Source organism: Ovis aries, chromosome X, assembly GCF_016772045.2.
Source record: "Ovis aries strain OAR_USU_Benz2616 breed Rambouillet chromosome X, ARS-UI_Ramb_v3.0, whole genome shotgun sequence".
NCBI lineage: Eukaryota > Metazoa > Chordata > Mammalia > Artiodactyla > Bovidae > Ovis > Ovis aries.
The window spans coordinates 37,794,496-37,813,435 of NC_056080.1; the positions used below are offsets into that span (position 1 = coordinate 37,794,496).

The 18,940-nt window shown below is 36.7% G+C and overlaps 2 protein-coding genes across 11 annotated transcripts in view; one reads left to right on the forward strand and one right to left on the reverse strand.

Moving 5' to 3' along the window:
* RPGR (retinitis pigmentosa GTPase regulator) overlaps positions 1-18,940 on the reverse strand; it is a 177,464-nt gene that overhangs the window by 112,420 nt on the left and 46,104 nt on the right. For 6 of the 10 annotated variants that reach the window (XM_060407497.1, XM_027962909.3, XM_060407496.1 and 3 more), the window contains 3 exons: positions 15,511-15,645; positions 13,722-13,779; positions 12,342-12,430 (listed from right to left, as the gene is read on the reverse strand). In XM_060407497.1, coding sequence (XP_060263480.1) covers positions 12,342-12,430; positions 13,722-13,779; positions 15,511-15,645 — 282 coding nt within the window. Of the gene's footprint in view, positions 1-2,028; positions 2,695-12,341; positions 12,431-13,721; positions 13,780-15,510; positions 15,646-18,940 lie in introns of those variants that run through there. The other 4 variants (XM_060407494.1, XM_060407493.1, XM_027962908.3 and 1 more) reach the window with 1 other exon arrangement.
* On the forward strand, positions 5,602-8,173 carry LOC114111215 (large ribosomal subunit protein uL13m-like). The gene has a single exon (XM_060407498.1). It carries the CDS (start codon positions 5,824-5,826, stop codon positions 6,358-6,360), a length of 537 nt encoding a protein of 178 aa, XP_060263481.1. The 5' UTR covers positions 5,602-5,823; the 3' UTR covers positions 6,361-8,173.

The window sequence follows — 18,940 nt, forward strand, 5'->3', positions numbered from 1 at the left end:
GTGGAAGGAGGTTCAAGAGGGAGGAGACATATGTAAACCTATGGCTGATTTATGTAGATGTTTGGCAGAAACGAACAAATTTTGTAAAGCAATCATCCCTCAATTGAAAAATAAATAAACTTAAAAAAACCCCACATTTCCAGTGTTTTCTTCTGAAAACAGCTGATAGTCTGGCAATACAGGGCCCAATATTGAGAAATAGCAATTACCAGCTAGAACAGATTGGCAGCAGCTCCAATATGCTTATCTGTTTAGCCTCTGAAAATACTTCAGTTATGCGATCCCTGGTTTAAATGCATTTTTTGTTCAATTTAATAAAATATTCCTTCACTCCCGAGATGAAGACTTTCCAACTTTCTAATTTGAGGCCCTTTACCAGAATAAAACTGATATTAGCTTTCACTGCTACATAACAACTTACCATAAACTTAGTGGATTAAAATGACATGTATTTATTATCTTGAAATTTTCATAGGTCAGGAGCCTGGGTACTACTTAGCTAGGTCCTCTGTTCAGGGCCTCACAAAGTTGTAATCAGGATCAGCCATGGCTATGGTCAAATATAAGCATTAAATTCCTCTTCCAGGCTCACTGGTTGCTGGAAGAATTCAGTGCCTTGCAGTTATAGAATACATAGGACCTTCAGATCCTAGAGGCATCTCACTCTGGCACATGACTCTCTCTATAACATGGCAGTTTGCTTCTTCAGGGCTTCCCTGGTGGCTCAGACAGTAAAGAATTAGCCTGCAATGACGGAGACCTGGGTTCAATCCCTGGGTTGGGAAGATCCCCTGGAGAAGGGAACAGCTACTCACTCCAGTATTCTGGCCTGAAGAATTTCATGGACAGAGGAGCCTGGCAGGCTACAGTTCATGGAGTCACAAAGAGTCGAACACAACTGAGCAACTTTCACACACACACACACACACACACACACACACACACACACACACACACACACACACAAGGCTGCTTCTTCAAGGCCAAAAGGAGATCATTTCTACTGCTTTAAATTGCTGTGACTTTGTCACACAGCAATATCCCTCTGATATCTAGAGCTTTTTTGAAAGGGCTAATTCGATTAGGTCAGGACCACCTAGGATCATCTCTCTTTTGCTTAAAGTTAACTGATTAGGAATTTCAATTATATCTACAAAAATATTTCACCTTCTCCGCATAATATAACATAAGCAATGGAGTGCTATCTCATATTCACTGTTTCTCCCCTATACTCAAGGGGAAGGGATTATTCAGGGCACATATACCAGCTTGCCTATCACACTTGGCATGTCTTGGTATTATTTGTGAGTTTCACTTCCACTTGGTTTCTATAGTTTATATTTTTGGCGAAGTATTCTTACAATACTGTACTATAGTGTCGATAGCAAACATTTTTTATTAAATTTACTTTTAATAATATTAGAATTCTACTAAATGTATATGAGACTGTTTTGCAAGATTTCAAAATCAGGTCTATTCTAGACTAACATCCTTTTAGCCCTTGTGCATGAAACACAAAGACAGAGTTTATCTGTTCAAATGGAGCAATGGTCGCTGTGATTGAATAAGAAAATGTTTTAGTCAGAAGCTAGAATGGGAAAAATGAAGGCAGTTGCTCAATTTTTTTTGAGTTACTCAAAGTAGCATCTGTGAGCACAGGAAAGCAATTTTTCTATTCGACCTGAGTTATAGCTTTACCCTTCCTATTCCCTGTGGCAGAGCCAACCCTGGTTACCACTGCCAGTGCTAGAGACAGCTGGAATGAGCCAGTCAGGCTGTGTCTGGTTCTCCTAGGTTGGTGATCTGTGGCATGGTCAAACAGTGCAGATCACACCACATAATCTGCTGTGTTTTCATGTCAAACCTCAACAGTTTCTCCACAAAGATGTCCTGTTTACACAGTTGCCCTATTTTCTTTACTCAAAGGTAAATGCATTTTGCCTTTCAATATTTTAAAATTAATATTTTTGCCCCTGTTTTGTATACTGATACCTCCAAGTACCCCCAAATTTTATTCATATTCATCCATTTAAACAGTGGAACTGACCAGATGTAGTTTATTAAAATATGTTCATTCAAAACAATTTTGACTCAGTTTTTAAAAATTGCAAATACATTCAAAACTGTTACAGTGTCATGAGGTTGCAAATATTGTCTTATGAAATTATAATAAAGTTGTTTAGCAAAACTATGAAATATTATAATTTAACTTTCACATATAAAAATATATTTTATATTGCAACACTGAACAGTTAAGGCCACAACACTTGAAGGAGAGCTTGAGATAAACATATTCTGAAATTGCTTGTCAAAACTGTCAGTATTTAAATAAACATTAAAACTGGTCATACTATTCAAACCAGATAAAACATATTATTAAGTTATATCTTTAAAAGTTTGTTATCAGAAACTTTCTTTCAGAACTCAAAAAGTTTTTCAAGTATAAATTACAATGTGCTTGGTGACCATGAACACACAAACATATATTCAGAGTATTGTACAAGATTTTGACCTTCTCTCCATATTGGGGGGTGAGGTTTCCTGATGATTTTGCCCCATGTGGTTCTGGTTGGCATCTTTCTTATTTCTTTTAAAAGCTATTTGGTCTCCTATTGGTTTTATCTCTGGGAGTGGCTCATTATTAATCTGCACAATTTTCTGACTCATCAATGACATTCTTTTAAAGAGGAAAATCTAGGAAAAAAACACACGCAGAGAATTCACTTCAGTAAATGAAACAGTTACTTAGTAGTATTTAGAGGGTATAATTTTCAATAAGTCTTAACGTTATTTCATCACATTTTTATGAGGCACCACAATGGTACATTCTCAGCATCTGCCAGCCTTTTTTCTTTTACCAATTGCTACCATGATTCTTCCCTAAAACAAGACCTTTCAGTGTTCACGCTTCAACACTATCAGTAGTATTGATATTTGCTATTTATTATATGTCATTTTTCTTCAAAGAACTAATTTTACTTTGTTTTGTTGTAAGAGGAGAAAAGATGAAAATTGAGATATTCTACAGGGGGATATACCTCCCCGCTCCTATAGATCAGAATTTCTGGCAAAATGTTAGTGCTGCCAAATGAGTGGGAGCCCCAGGGGTCTGAGTAGGCAGTTCAACACATGGACCTGCTGCCCAGGCAGGGCCTGGGCTACAGACAGGCAGAATGCAGATAATAGCTGGAGATGAAAGTACCTCATAACCCAGGGACTCCAGGTGGGCAGAAAAGACAGAAGAAAAGAAACGGAGGAAATGCCTAGTGTAAAGGGAAGCAGAGGAAGAGGAGCCAGCATTGGGAACTGAGTTTTCTAGGAACAAAATCAGGATAAAGAAAGATCTCAGAAATCAGAGGAGGAGAATACCAAGAAGAGAGTGGCCATCAAGGCACACGAAAGACACATCAAGGAAGATGATAACTGAAAAGTGCCAAATGATGTGATAACTGAAAAGTACCAAGGTCTTTGAGGATTTAGCCAGAGAGAAAACAGGATTCCTAAAGAACAGCAATCCAAATAATGGTTTTGACATGATGCCAAAACCAAAAAAGCACCTGAAGATCTGGCTCTTTCAGAAATTAAAATGGTGCTAAAAATAATAGCTCAGCCTTCTTTATGGTCCAAATCTCACATCTGTACATGACTACTGGAGAAATCATAGCTTTGTCTATACAGACCTTTGTTGGCAAAGTGATATCTCTGCTTTTAATACGCTGTCTAGGTTTGTCACAGCTTTTCTTCCAAGGAGCAAGCGTCTTCTAATTTCATAGCTACAGCCATCATCCACAGTGATTTTGGAGCCCAAGAAAATAAAGTCTATCACTGTTTCCAGACCATAAAGAAGGCTGAGTGCCAAACAATTGATGCTTTTAAACTGTGGTGTTGGGGAAGACTCTTAAGATTCCCTGGATAGCAAGGACATCAAACCAGTCAATCCTAAAGAAACAACCCTAAATATTCATTTTAGGACTGATGCTTGAAGCTGAAGCTCCAATACTTTCACCACCTGATGCAAAGAGCTGACTCACTGGTAAAGACCCTGATGCTGGGAAAGATTGAGGGCAGGAGAAGACGGAAAAAGAGGATGAGATGGTTGGATGGCATCACTGACTCAATGGACATGAGTTTGAACAAACTCTAGGAGATGGTGAAGGACAGGGAAGCCTGGTGTGCTGCAGTCTAGGGGGTCGCAGAGTCAGACACGACTGAGTGACTGATCAACAACAAATAACAGCTTACCTTTAGTCTTAAAGAATGGAGGAACAAGAATGAAAAGTTCTAACCCCAAAAGTCAAGAGTCTAGAAAAAGAGTCTATGAACTAAAATGCAACAACCTCTGTTCCTGTTATTGTGTAGGAATACACATCTTGAAAAATTCTGCCACTACAAAATAACTAAGAAATGCTGAAGAAGTATACAAAATATAATTTTATAATGTGTAGGCAAGCTCACATAAAAATGAAGGGAAATTCCCATGGGCCAACAAATGAAGAGGGAACAGGAAGCCTCAGAGATAAGTTGAATATTGAAATGGTATTTATTGATCTCATAACTCTTGGATTTTAATTATTTGATCTCACAAAATGTGGAGAACTAAAACTGAGACTCCTGTGTAAAGTGGGGGCCCTCTAAGGACTAGGCCTTTAATGTAAGTCTATCTACAAATATTGGAAGATAACAAAATAACATCTCTCTCAGCTTAACAGTGTTTTCGTAATGTGAGTTTGGGGTTCACATGTACAGTAATCATGGGAAACCCTTAACTCAGACATTAACTGAAAATGGTCCTGGAACCGTGACACCAAGGGGAGTTAACAGAATTTTATACAAATTCTCTATGGATCGACTTACCCCAATCCAAGCTTTAAAGCATTTCTACAGAAAGTCTTGGTTAAACATGAACTCACAATAAATTTCAAAGAAGGAAACAAGACACCATTAGCAAGTGAGCCAAAGCAACAAACATATTTAGACTCTGGAGGATGTCTTACATTGGAATAACTACATACAGAATATAAAATAAGTATGCTTACATTGCTTAGAGGACTATAATAAAAAACACAAACATAAAACAAGTTATTAGTTTTTGCAATATCAGATAGATTTGAAAAAGAGTTGAAATAGAATATTTCTCTTCAAAATGTGAAAGATAACTGAAATTAAAACTCAATAGGGAGGTTACATAGCAGATTAGTCTTTAGATGAAAAGATAACTATGAAAAAGACAAGCCCTGAAATTCCCCAAATATCACTTAGATATAGAAAATATTAAAATAATATTTAAAAGACACAGATAACCGAATGAAAAGTTTTATTATATTTGACTTGCAAAGAGAAGAGAGGAAATATTCAAAAATATAATGGATGAGAATTTTCTTAAAATGATGAATGACATGAATTTTCAGATTCAAGAGTCATAATGAATTAGAAGAAAGTTAAAGTAAAAAAAAAAAAAAAAACACCTCACATCTAGGCATCGTATAGTGAAATGAAACACATCAAAGACAACGTAAAAACCAGCCCGAGAGAAATGACAGGGTATATGTGAAATTATCAGCCAATATACTCAAGCAAATGTCTTAATAGCAACAATGGGAGCAGATACTAAAAGAAAATAACTGTCAACCAGCCATACTACCATTAATTTTCAAGTGAAAGAAACTGAAAAAGTTAACTACAGAAAGAAATTTATGACAGTAACTTCGAAAAGATTTCTTCAGGCAGAATAAAAACAACATTATAGAAAGGACATATGAGATGTGAAAAGGAGTGGTGAATAAAGAAAGCAGTATTGGAAGCGTGGAGCCGCCCCTCGGGAGCATGGCAAGTCTGTCCAGGGCGCCGCAGCAATGGGCCACTTTTGCCCGAGTTTGGTATTTCCTAGATGGGAAGATGCAGCCCCCTGGCAAGCTTGCTGCCCTGGCACCAGTTAGACTTCAAGGACTGCATAAGCCTGTGTACCATCAACTGAGTGACTGTGGGGATCATGTTGTCATCATGAACACAAGGCACACTGCCTTTTCTGGAAACAAGTGGGAGCAAAAAGTGTACTCCTCACATACTGGCTACCCAGGTGGATTTAAACAAGTAACAGCTGCTCAGCTTCACCGGAAGGATCCAGTAGCAATTGTAAAACTAGCTATTTATGGCATGCTGCCAAAAAACCTTCACAGAAGAACTCTGATGCAGAGGTTGCATCTTTTCCCAGATGAAGATATACCAGAAGATATTCTTAAGAATTTAACAGAAGAGCTTCCCCAACCACGAAAAGTGCCCAGACGTCTAGATGAGTACACACAAGAAGAAATAGAGGCTTTTCCAAGACTTTGGTCTCCACCTAAGGATTATCGGCTGTAGGAGGAAGAAAATTTCAGAAAATAATGATGTGGTGCTTGAAACTCCTTCCTCAGAGCAGGATGAAGCAATAGCTGCCTTCTGACAGAAAGCCTGCTCTGGGGGCTGAAAGCTTGTGGGGAAAGCTCAGGAAGGGATATTCCTTCATTAGGAAATTGCAGTAAAATGTTATTTTATGGAATTGTTTTATTGTATAGTGCTATTTGAATGTTGGAAACGATAAGAATAAAACTGCCCCTTACTTAAAAAAAAAAAAAGCAGTATAACAATAACATTATTAGATTGATGAGGTTAAAAAAATAAAATACTTGATACAATAATATGTAAAATGGGAAGAAAGGGGTGATAGAAAACTCTTCTAAGATCCTGGTAATATTTGGGGAAAAGGAACATTCATTAGCATTAGATTTTAGGTACTGTATATGTTAACATTTTTAAAGTCAGAATCCAGCTTATAGGCAGTTACAAGAGATGCATCTAAACTACAAATGAAAATATAAGAACAAAAAAAGATATATCTGATAAAGTAAAGTAGCATTTTTTTAGGGACAAAGAAAAATACTACCAATGGCAAGAAAATAGACTTAAACCTAATGGCATCAACAATCAGATTAAATATTAAATAAAGATTAAATATAAATGGTCTAAATACTCCAATTAAAAGGCAGAGATTTTTAGATAAGATAAAAAAGCAGGACCCATCTATGTGCGTGCGTGCTAAGTTGCTTCAGTCATGTCTGACTCATTGCTACCCTATGGACTGTAGCCCTCCAGGCTCCTCTGTTCAGTGGGATTCTCCAGGCAAGAATACTGGAGTGGGTTGTCATGCCCTCTTCCAGGGGATCTTCTCAACCCAGAGATCAAACCAGCATCTCTTACGTCTACTGCACTGGCAAGTGGGTTCTTTACCACTTATGTCTCCTGCATTGGCAGATGGGTTCTTTACCACTAGTGACACTGGGGTCTAAATGCTCCAATTAAAAGGCAGAGATTTTCAGATTAAATAAAAAAGCAAGACCCATCTACATGTTGCCTAAATCAAATGTACTTCAAATGTTAAATCACAAATAGTTTAAAAGTAAAGTATGTTAAAAGATAACTCTAATTCAAAGAAAGCTATAAAGTGGCTATATAATATCAGATCAAGTAGATTTTAGAGCAAAGAATATTATTAGGGATAAAGAAAGTCATTTCATGATGATGAAGGAGTCAATTCAGAGGATGGAACAATTCTAAACATTATATAGAATACAACCAAATAACAGCTTTAAGATATATCAAGCAAAAATTAATAGAAGCACAAGGAAAAGTAGCAAATCCACAACTATCGTAAGGGATTTTAATACTTTTCTTTCAATAATAGAACAAGTAGACAGAAAATCAGGAAGGAAAGAAACTTGAACAACACTATCGACCAACTTGACCTAACTGCCATTAATAGAACACTCCTCCCAACAACAGTATTCTTCTCAACCTTCTTCTCAAATGAACATTTACCAAGATAAACCTGATTGTGGGTGATAAAACATGTCTCAATAAATTCAGAAGGAATCAATTCATACTAAGTATTTTTCCAGTCACAATGTAATTAGAAATTAATGACAAAAAGATGACTAGAAAAATCCCTTGCCTTGCTAAGATACTTCAGTCGTGTCCACCTCTTTGTGACCCCATGGACTACAGCCCACTAGGCTCCTCTGTCCATGGGATTCTCCAATCAAGAACACTGGAATTGGTTGCCATTTCCTCCTCCAGGGGATCTTCTCCACCCAGGGATTGAACCTGAGTCTCTCACACCTCCTGCATTAGCAGGCAGGTTCTTACCACTAGCACCACCTGGGAAGCCCAGAAAAATTCCTAAATACATAGAAATTAAATAACCCATGAGTCAAAGAAGAAATCAAAAGGGAACTCAGAAAGTATTCTGAACTGGATAAAAATGAAAACACAACATATCAAGTAGTTCAGGGGAAATTTACAGCACAAAAAGCCTAAAAGAAAAAAGAAGAAAGGTCTCAATCAGTGACCTCAACTTCCGTGTTAAGAAAAATTCAACAAAATATTGCAAAAGGAAATTTGAAAAGATATCAATAAGAGAAATGTCATGTTCATGAATTAGGAGACTTAATATTGTTGAAATATTAATTCTCCCCAAATTTATCTATAGATTCAAAAACAATTTCAAATCAAAATCTCAGCACGCATTTTTTTTCAGTCATTGACAAACTGATTGTAAAAATTCACATGTTTAAGTATAAAAGGTCTAGAATAGCCAAAATATGTCTGAAAAGGCACAAAATTGGAGGACTAACTTTCTGATTTCAAGACTTACATTAAAGCTATAGTCATCCAGACACTGTGGTACTGGCACAAGATAAACAGGTCAAAGGAACAGAATACAGAGTCCAGAAATCAGTTCATACGTAAAAAATCAATTGCTTTCTGAAAAAGGTTTGAAGGCAATTCAGTAGAGAAGGGATAGGATTCTTTTTTTCAACAGATGATGCTAGAATAATTGTCCATATACAAAAATTTTTAAAAAATAGAACTTCAATCCATACCTTTACCACAATAAGAAATTAACTCAAAATGGACCACTCAGCAATATAAAGGAATGAACTATTGATACATGCATGGATGAATCTCAAAACAGTTATCAGTGATTTGCTCAGTATGGCAGGGGGATGTGGGGTGTAGACAGAGATTACAAAGAGGCACAAAGAACCGTCTGCTCATAACGGCACTGTTCATACTCTTGATTGTGATTATGCTTTCACGGGTGTACATTATGTTAAAATTAATCATACTACATACTTCAAAAATGCATAGTTCATTTTAGGTCAATTATATCTAAATAAAGCTATTTTTAAAAAGCAGGGGAGTAATTATTGGTTGGGTATGAAAGAGATCCTCTCATGTATTAAGCCTGAGAAAACTGATAGCAGCAGGAAACTAGTATAATTGATCTAAGCTTTTCTTCACAACACAGTAAAGCTGTGTACTTGGGGCAAACGTGCTGAGTTGTGCTGCCATGGTGAATAAAGCATAGTATCAGAGAAAAGGAAGCCATCAGGAAAGGTAAGACCCCACATACATAATTTTTGGTGGAGAAATTCTCATGTCAGCTTCTTGTATTTATGGTCATGACAATGAATAAGAAATCAATTGACTCTGCACTGGTATGGGGAATTATCCAGGAGTCTGCCATGTTCTAGCTAGTTTCTGAGGGACAGCAGTGGTTTTTTAACCTCTGTATATCTGCAGCTTTCAGCCTTGTGCCTGGCACATAAGAGGCTTCCAGTAAATGTATGCTAAATAAATACATAAATAAACTAATTTCATGATGGGAAGAAACTATTATTAATGGCTAAGACGCTTCCTACTTTTTTCATTAGCTTACTCAGGTGGAAATTAAGCCAATAACACATTTTTCTTAGTGGCTAACTGTGGATCCAAATTTGCTACAATTTGGAAAAGCAGCATCTGGAAATTTCCAGATATAACAATCATCAAAAATCTCTGCCACCAATTAAAATCATGGGTCCTAACCTGGCTATCAGAAACATTTAAAATCATCAAAACAAAATTCAATGGTGAATTCTGTCTTGCAGACACCAAGAGTGTAATTATTTCTTTTTTTTTGTTTGTTTTTAGATTATCTTTGGAGTGGCTGTCTAATTAAGGGAAGGGATGTAAAATTTCAAACACATAATTATTTTGATATGAGTTAATGCATCATTTATTTCCCAAGTTTTAAAAACAGCTTGATTTGTTTGGCTTAGATGGTATAAATAGATTAGAGACATTGTAAATTAAAATATATCATGTGGGAAGGATTGGAAAAAATCTCATCCAAATCATCTATTACCTTTTTAAAATATATAGAATAACAGCCTATTCTTTAAGTTGGAAGTATATTTATTACTGCTTGACTTTTAAAAATATAATTTTCATTACTTTTTGTTTCTTTAGCCAAGGACATATGTACTTAGTGAATTATATTTTTACATTAGGTATAAATGAGAAACTAAGCAGAATCAAAGCTTGAGACTGAACTCTTCAGCCTGGACTGTGTCCTGGACCTGCCTCCCCTTTGTCACGTGGGCCGGCGGAGCTCCCTACTTGGCCTGCCGTTACAGGTGCCTGCCACACGGCAGTCCTTTTCTGGCTCAGGCCTCCCCTGGCCCATATATTCAAATGCTATCATCTACCGACAATGCTGAAGACTGGAGAGCCTGAAACGTTCCCTAAACTCGACCACGTGTTCTAGAATAAGCATTTTCATTTGGTCAGAGGTGTGTTTCAGTTATTTTTTTTTCTGCTGCTTTGTTTCACGTTTCCTCTCCTTGGATTCTCATGTCTCCTGACTCCTTTACTTTTCATCCTTTTCCCTCATATTTGATTTTCTTTGCCAGACTCTCTCCCTGAGCTCTTTACATTTGAAAACAGTTTTCACAGGAAAGCTACAAAGTGTAGTGGTGGAGTATCTGTTAAATGTTCTGTTCTACTAGACAGAAAATCTAGAAAGTTCCTAAATCCTGATGAAATGTTCTAGCGATGCTCATTATGATTCTAAAAAGGATAATAATTCTGAAGTGTCCTTTGAGCCAGGTCAAAGACATCTTTAGGTACAGTAATCCAGACTTGTAAGATACTTTTAGAAAGATAAAAATGGTCATGAAGAAATTTTTAGTAAAAGATAACAATATGGATATTTGGGCTAAAATAACTGTTGACATTTCTGAAGTAATTCTGAAAGAAATTTCAGAGTGGCATATTACCCACAAAGATGGCAAAAGACGACTGTTCACTACCCTAAGGATGGCTCCTGGCTTTACCTTCATTCTTTCCTCTTTCTTACCCCCTTACATTTTACAATTCATTGTCAACCAAAAATGTTTACTGAGCATTTGTCATATACCAGGAACTGTGATGTGTGCCACTAGAAAGCAAAACAGAAAATAGTTTCTGTCCCCATGGAGCTGAAGGCCAGTGGGGAGACAGAGACATAAAGTAAACAAATGACTATGTAATTGCAAACGGTGACAAAAACTAAGAAGTATAAGAAAAAGGGTACTATGTAAGAGAATAATAATGAGACATAATTTATATAAGTGCTGTTGGTCACAAAAGGCCTCTGTGGAAATGACATTTAAGCTGAGACCTAAGGTTGAATAAGAATTTAACAAAGCTTTTCATTTTTCCTGTTTTCCATGTTTCCTTCTAACACTTTTACCTGGAAATGTGGTCTCATGATTAAATAAAGTTCTTCTTCAAGTGGAAAGACTAGTTTACTTCCAAGAAGAAACGTTATCTATCAGACTTGTATAAACTCCAAAACAAGTATCAGTCAGGAGACACTGAAGTAGCATGTTGTCTTCTAAGCACAATCATCAATTTTTTAAATTCATCCTATTTCTTGTCTTACTTAGCCTTACTCTATTCTAGACTCTCAGGATAGTATACTCTTATAATTAAGCAATAGAGTTCTTTAACGTATCTTTTCCTGTATGATAAATCAGTATGCATGGGATGATTGAAAGGAACATGCTATTACATTTTGGCAGAGCAATTTGAATCATAATCTTGAATCATAATGTCCAATAAGTAAATAGGCACGTTAAAAACGTGAAACATCACCTGGAATTTATCACATGTTCTTAGTTAGTTAAGTCGCTCAGTCATGTCCGACTCTTTGTGACCCCATGGACTGTAGCCCACCAGGCTCCTCCGTCCATGGGATTCTCCAGGCAAGAATACTGGAGTGGGTTGCCATTTCCTTCTCCAGGGGATCTTCCCGACCCAGGGATCGAACTCAGGTCTCCCGTATTAGAGGCAGATGCTTTAACCTCTGAGCCACCAGGGTTCTTGGGCCACCAAAACTCATATTAAGGGAGTTAAATTATGCGGATCATTATATAAAAGTAGAAGAAGCAATTCAATACTTTGGCCTTGACACTAAATGAAAAATTCATTTCACTTACCTTCGATTTTTTTATGTCTTTAGTTGGTGTTGATTCGCTATCTTCCAGGATTTCTGAAGAGCTACTCTTTGCACGATCACACATATTTCCTATGATAGGATATATTATGAAACATTTTTTTCTAACTAATGAAAAAAAGAAAAGTCCTGCTGCTTTCTGTGAAACACTATCAACCATGAATTATGGGGTAATACTAAAGAGTAGAGGACAACTGCATATTTCTTGAAAAGTTAAGGCAAAATTATCAGAATGACCTAACCAAGGCTGTAAATGTTTAGATGATCAGTACCCAAATATAGCAAAGATAACTGTAAATGTTAGGGAAGGTATAAAGTAAAATATAAAGTACCTTTTAAAATAATAAACTTAGTTGCAATGAAATTATCTGTACCCAAATGGACATGTTATATTTTTTGGTGTTTCAAATTAACCCGTATGTTACATAGCTGAATAATGATCTTGCAAGTATACTCATGAAGCATGTGCATCCTTCTAATTTTATATGATCAACAGCCTAAATCTTAAATTTAGTTTCTTTTTAACATTTTAGGTTATAGGGTGCAGAATACTTAGCAATGACAAATATTTTAACATTTTACTTAAAATATTCTAAAACTTACTATCTTTCTGCAGAAGTTAGAAGGAAAAAAGTATTACGGGAACTATTCTTTCTTTTGCTTAAATTCAGATGAGATCTACTATGGAGAGTTATTTGTAATGACATTGCAGCAAAAGCACACTGTGATGTTATGGTGTGGAAAATAACACAGGGCTCATAGAGCAAAAACACCAATGCTTTGGGTGTAGACACTGCAGGTCTCAAGGGCAGTCACAGTCTCTTCTGTTCTGCGGCACCTGTTCTCTGACACCAGCAGTGAGGCTTGGGAAACGATTCCTCTGAAACGCCTGTGGTACCATCAAAGACTCAGGTCTAGGCTCTGGGGGAAATAACTGGATGGCCTGCTGTGGCTCTAGGCCAGCATGGACATTGGTGACAGGGTCTGGCAGTGCTCACCAGACATATAAATGAGGATCTGGGACAAATGCCCAACCTCATAGTACTGACTGAAAAAAAACAAGTAGTAAAAAGGCTGTTCTAAATCACTTAACACTGACACATGAGCAGCCATGAGTGATGGGAATATTTCCATGTAAAGAAGCTATGGCGGTGATCAATGAGAACACGTAATACTGTGCCACGTATTTCATAGCTTATGAGGGTCATGTGACAATAAAAAGTGTACAATAGAATATATGTGTGTAAGCTATGTGCTTAGTTACACAGCACAGTATACATAAATCTGTAAGTACATATGAACGTAGTATGCTATGTATCTAGCCTTTTTAAAAGTATGCTTTCGAAGTCAAACATGCTCACACCTTTTGGATTTTCATTGTATTCATGAATGGCTCGTTCCTCTCGGTTGATTTTTTCATCCTATAAACAATAAAGAAACAATATAATAAAAAACATTTGTACTGGGCTAGAAAACCTAGTCTTGGTTTTAAGGAGAGTTCTAGAGTCGGTCTCTAGCTAATAACATAAACGTGTGACAATTACTTCTCTTTGCTGGACTCTTACCTTAGATAATTGCTAATATCCTTCACTAGCATAAAACTGTATAATTAACAAGAACTGTATATTCAAGAATTCTACTCAAAGAAGATTCAGGAACATTGATTGGTATATGAATTAGCTCAACATTTTATAATGTCAAATTGGAATTTAATGAATTCTATGCTAAATAATCGGAGAAGGCGATGGCACCCCACTCCAGTACTCTTGCCTGGAAAATCCCATGGACTGGGGAGCCTGGTAGGCTGCAGTCCACGGGGTTGCGAAGAGTCAGACACGACTGAGCGACTTCACTTTCACTTTTCACTTTCATGCATTGGAGAAGGAAATGGCAACCCACTCCAGTGTTCTTGCCTGGAGAATCCCAGGGATGGGGGATCCTGGTGGGCTGCCATCTATGGGGTCGTACAGAGTCAGACACCACTGAAGCGACTTAGCAGCAGCAGCAGCAAGCTAAATAATTTCAGGGACCACCATAACTGGAACTCATAAATATTCCTTATGAAACAGAATTTTCCCCTTATTCTGAAAGAAAACAATAACTGCTAGAATATATTTTTCCCTCAGTGAAAGGAGTCTTGGAAAAAGAAGGAAGTAAAGGAGAGAATGACCTCTAGAGCACAATACCATTTCGTAAGTTAAAAATACATACATACAAAACAATATATGTTTTACAAGAATACATTCAAATAAAAGGAAAGCATGTTTTAATGGTTGTCTGTGTTAAGGAAAAGGGGAATGTGGGGTTCAAAGGGAATCAATTTAAATAAAGAGAGAAGAGCCTCACACAGACAAGTGATGGTAGTGTTTCATTAATGAGATGGCATGATTAACTCAGAGCTCTTTGCAAATGATCTAAAAAATGAAATGAAAATGAATCAATACAGTATCATTTGGTTTGGGTTTCTGAATTCCATACCTCGGAAATGAATCCAGAGTAGTGCTAGAAAATGAATGATTTCAAACCTACCACCTGTCTCCTAGCAGGGTCACTCAGGGAAATCTGCCAATTGGAAGAGATTGTTTTGGCATCTCTAGCTCCACTTTCAGGATTACTTTCTTTTCCTCATGGAGGCCTCCTCCCATTCCTCCTATAAATACTTTCTCCCAGACCACATCTGTGCAGAACCAATCACAACCTCAAACACTGCTGTGAACAACTTTCATTTGTCCATGGCCATGTAAAAATACACATGTATGTGTGCACATACACATCCCATTTCTGCCACTAGTATTGGGCTCCTCGTGTTGTAATTTTACCATTTCAAGGACCTGGTGCTGAATCTCTTGGTTAATTTCTCAAGAGTGTACTATACTGGCCCATATTACTTTACTTTCACTCATCTGAACAACAGAATGCTACCAAAAAGTGTGGAAAGAATGCCAGGGAGGAAAAAAAGGGTGCCTGATTCATACATCTGCCTAAGTTTTGTCCTACAGTATATGAACAAAGTCATTCACAGAAGTATTTCTGTTCTCCAAGGAAGTTGGAATCTGCCCTCTGCAGAGACCAGGAGACCTATAAGCTTTTTCTTGAGCAGGATCTCAGGATTTAAGCACATATCATCATACATTTTTAATGGCTGTCAATACCTTTTTAACAGAGTTGTCAGTGTCACTGTGATCGTCTTTAGGAACACTTTTATTGTCTTCTGTATCTTTCTTCTTGCCTTCTGTATATTCGTCAGTTTCCTCAACCAGGTCTTCATTTTTGAAAAGTTCATGATCCTGTGACAAAATTGATAATCAAGGAAGAGTTGAAATTTTCTTTTTTAAAAAAATAAGAAATGTGATATTGCTGTCATAATAATTTATACCATTTCGAAGAACACACAGACTATGAATTCAAATATGAAAGTCAAAGAAGTAAAATACTGAATAATCCATGTTCCATATCAAGTTACTATATTACCAAGGATTTTATACATGTTAGTTACTCTATTTCAATATTTTCAATGACTAAGGTTACCAAAGTTATTTTCTGCACCTACGGTAAGGTTAAAATGGAAAAACAAAATGCTTTCTGGGCTGTCTCAAAAGAATGCTTTTAAATATTAGAGAAGTTCAAAAGCTTTCTAGCTACTGTAGCATTATAACATAATCATATGTATATACTATGTTCATTTCCCAAAACATAGGAATTTAAAATCACTTCAGAAGTACAATTCACTAGTACCCAAGAGAGAAGTAACTATAATTACTTACATTCTGGGAAAAAGATAAAGGGACATAGGCAGTTTAAGTGGTTTTCTCTTGGTTATTTGAAGCAGATGGAAAACCAAACAGAGGCAGAACTTTGTTCAGCTGGCTCCTGTCCAGTTAATCTAAATTATAAAATAGCCTATCTATGGACTTGGTAGACTGATAATAAATCATGTAATGCTCATTAAAGGAAGAAAATATTAGTTTTACCCTTTATTCCATATTGATTATATATTTTTTGCCATTTCATGTTTTGGATTCAAAACTGCTTATTTATTGTCATTAAGAGACAGGACTCTTTATTGGACATTTTTACCTACGCTTTTCATTTATGCACTTCGCTAAAGGCACAATGGCCCCTAAAACAGGTGACACAGTAAGTAATCTGTGCCATTCACTCCTTTGAAGAATGTTTTCACAAAGTTCACCTTAGCCATATTTGCCTGAGACCATATAGGTCCTTTATATCCCTTCAACACTGTAACTAGCTGCTCATGGTCACCTTCCTAGTGGCTATTTGGTTAAGGAGAAGCCTGATACCCAACAGAATCTTTATTGGGTGGTTAGAAAAGAATGTCTCTACTAATTAACTCACCTTTTTTTTTTCCTGGAAAAAAAATATAAATTGTGAGAGTTCAAGCTAGGGAAAGAATGTATTTCACACCTCAGTTACACATATAAGTGGCATCCTCAGGCCAGTAGCACTAAGGGTATGGCCTGATAGCACTCCCACTGAGGACAAGCAATCCAGAAGTGAAGCCTTGAGATTGTAAGAAAGAGTTTCAGAAGTTACTGTGGGAGGCCTTAATTTCAGTTAATCAAGGCCATGAGGTAGTGCACTCAGGAGGGGAATACAGGAGAAGGCAACAGGGTAGAGAGTTACACTGAAGGATGTGCTACATGTTTAGGTTGGGTAGGGTTCATGACAAGGGAGCTACTCTTTACCAAGGACTCCTAAAGCTTTCTTCTTCTTCTGCATGCTTTCCCCTCTAAGTGACTTACATATTATGGCTAGCCAAATGCACGTGACAGTAAATGAAATAATCAGAGATCACTTCACCTTGGAAGAGAATGGGAAACAAGATTACTAGAGTTAAGACTTAGGTCTGCTAAGTAGATGTATTTATAAATGTACATTATCTGAAGGCCAACTAGAAAGGAACAGAGCTCTTGAGACAGAGAACTTCAGACTCTGCCCACTTATCTCCCAGAGGGAGGGGCAGTGAGCTGTGTCCCATCAAAGTCCTCATTTCTTGGACAGTTTGGATAATCTAGGAGCTGGGTCAACTGTAACTGCGCTAGTCTACTAAGGTATTAATGTAACCATAGGATATCATGCTATTATGAAAAGAAACATGGAGTTTTACCTGATTTTAGAAGCAGGACATCTTGCTTTTTTTTATAATAAACTATTGGGTTGGCCAAAAGGTTATTTCCCCATAAGATGGCTCTAGTAGCACTTATTGTCTTTAACTTCATTCAAAACAATTTTGTTAGATTGTATTGTGATGGCTGTCATATCAGCATACATTAAAAAACATCAAAATTGGTGAATTTTTGTGTAGCCATTTTGATATTGAAGATGGAAGAAAAAAGCAACATATTATGCTGTATTATTTCAAGAAAGGTAAAAATACAACAGAAATGTAAAAAAGAAAAAGATTTGTGCAGTGTATGGAGAAGGTATGGAGAAGTGTATGGAGAAGTGATTGACTGAATGTGTCAAAAGTGGCTTCCGAAGTTTCATGCTGGAGATTTCTTGCTGGATGATGCTCCCCAGTCAGGCAGACCAGTTGAAGTTGATAGTGATCAAATCCAAAGATTGAAAAGAATCAGTGTTATACCATGTGAGAGATAGCTGACATACTCAAAATAATCAAATCAAATGTTGAAAATCACTTGCACCCATTTGGTTATGTTCATTGCTTTGATGTTTGGGTTGCACTAAGTGGAAAAAAAAAACCTTCTTGACTATTTCTGCATCCAATTCTCAATGAAAAACAAAAACATTCTGTTTTTAAAACAAATTGTAAGTAATTAAAAGTGGATACTGTACGATAATGTGGAATGGAAGAGACCACCAACCACACCAACGGCTGATTTTCATTCAAAGAAAGTGATGTTGTGTATGTGGTAGGACTGGAAGGGAGTCCTCTATTATGAGCTCCTTCTGGAAAACGGAATGATTAATTCCAACAAGTACTGCTCTCAATTAGACCAATTGAAAGCAGTACTCTAGGAAAACTGTCTGGAATCAGTCAACAGAGAATGCATCATCTTCTATCAGGATAATGCAAGACCACATATTTCTTTGATGACCACACAAAAACTGTTCAGCTTGGCTGGGAAGTTCTGATTCATCCACTGTATTCACCAGACATTGCACCTTCAGATGCCCTTCTGGTCTTTACAAAATTCTCTTAATGGAAAAATTTCAATTCCCTAAGGCACCTAGAACAGTTTTTTGCTCAAAAAGATACAAAATTTGGGGAAGATGGAATTATTAAGTTGCCTGGAAAATGGCAGAAGGTAGTGGAACAAATCGGTGAACACATTGTTCAGTAAAGTTCTTGGTGAAAATGAAAAATGTGTCTTTTATTTCTACCTTAAAAACCAAAAGAACTTTTGGGCCAACCCAATACAATTTTACTCATTAACTTTATGTAAATCTATAACAATGAAGAACTGTTGGAACTATATCATTTTCTAAGTTTGAGAAAGCGCTTAGAAAATGCATTTGCGATTGAAATCATATCATCAATTGTAGCACTTTGCACTTACTTAAGCACGTTTAAAATTAATCTATACATATCTGGACAAC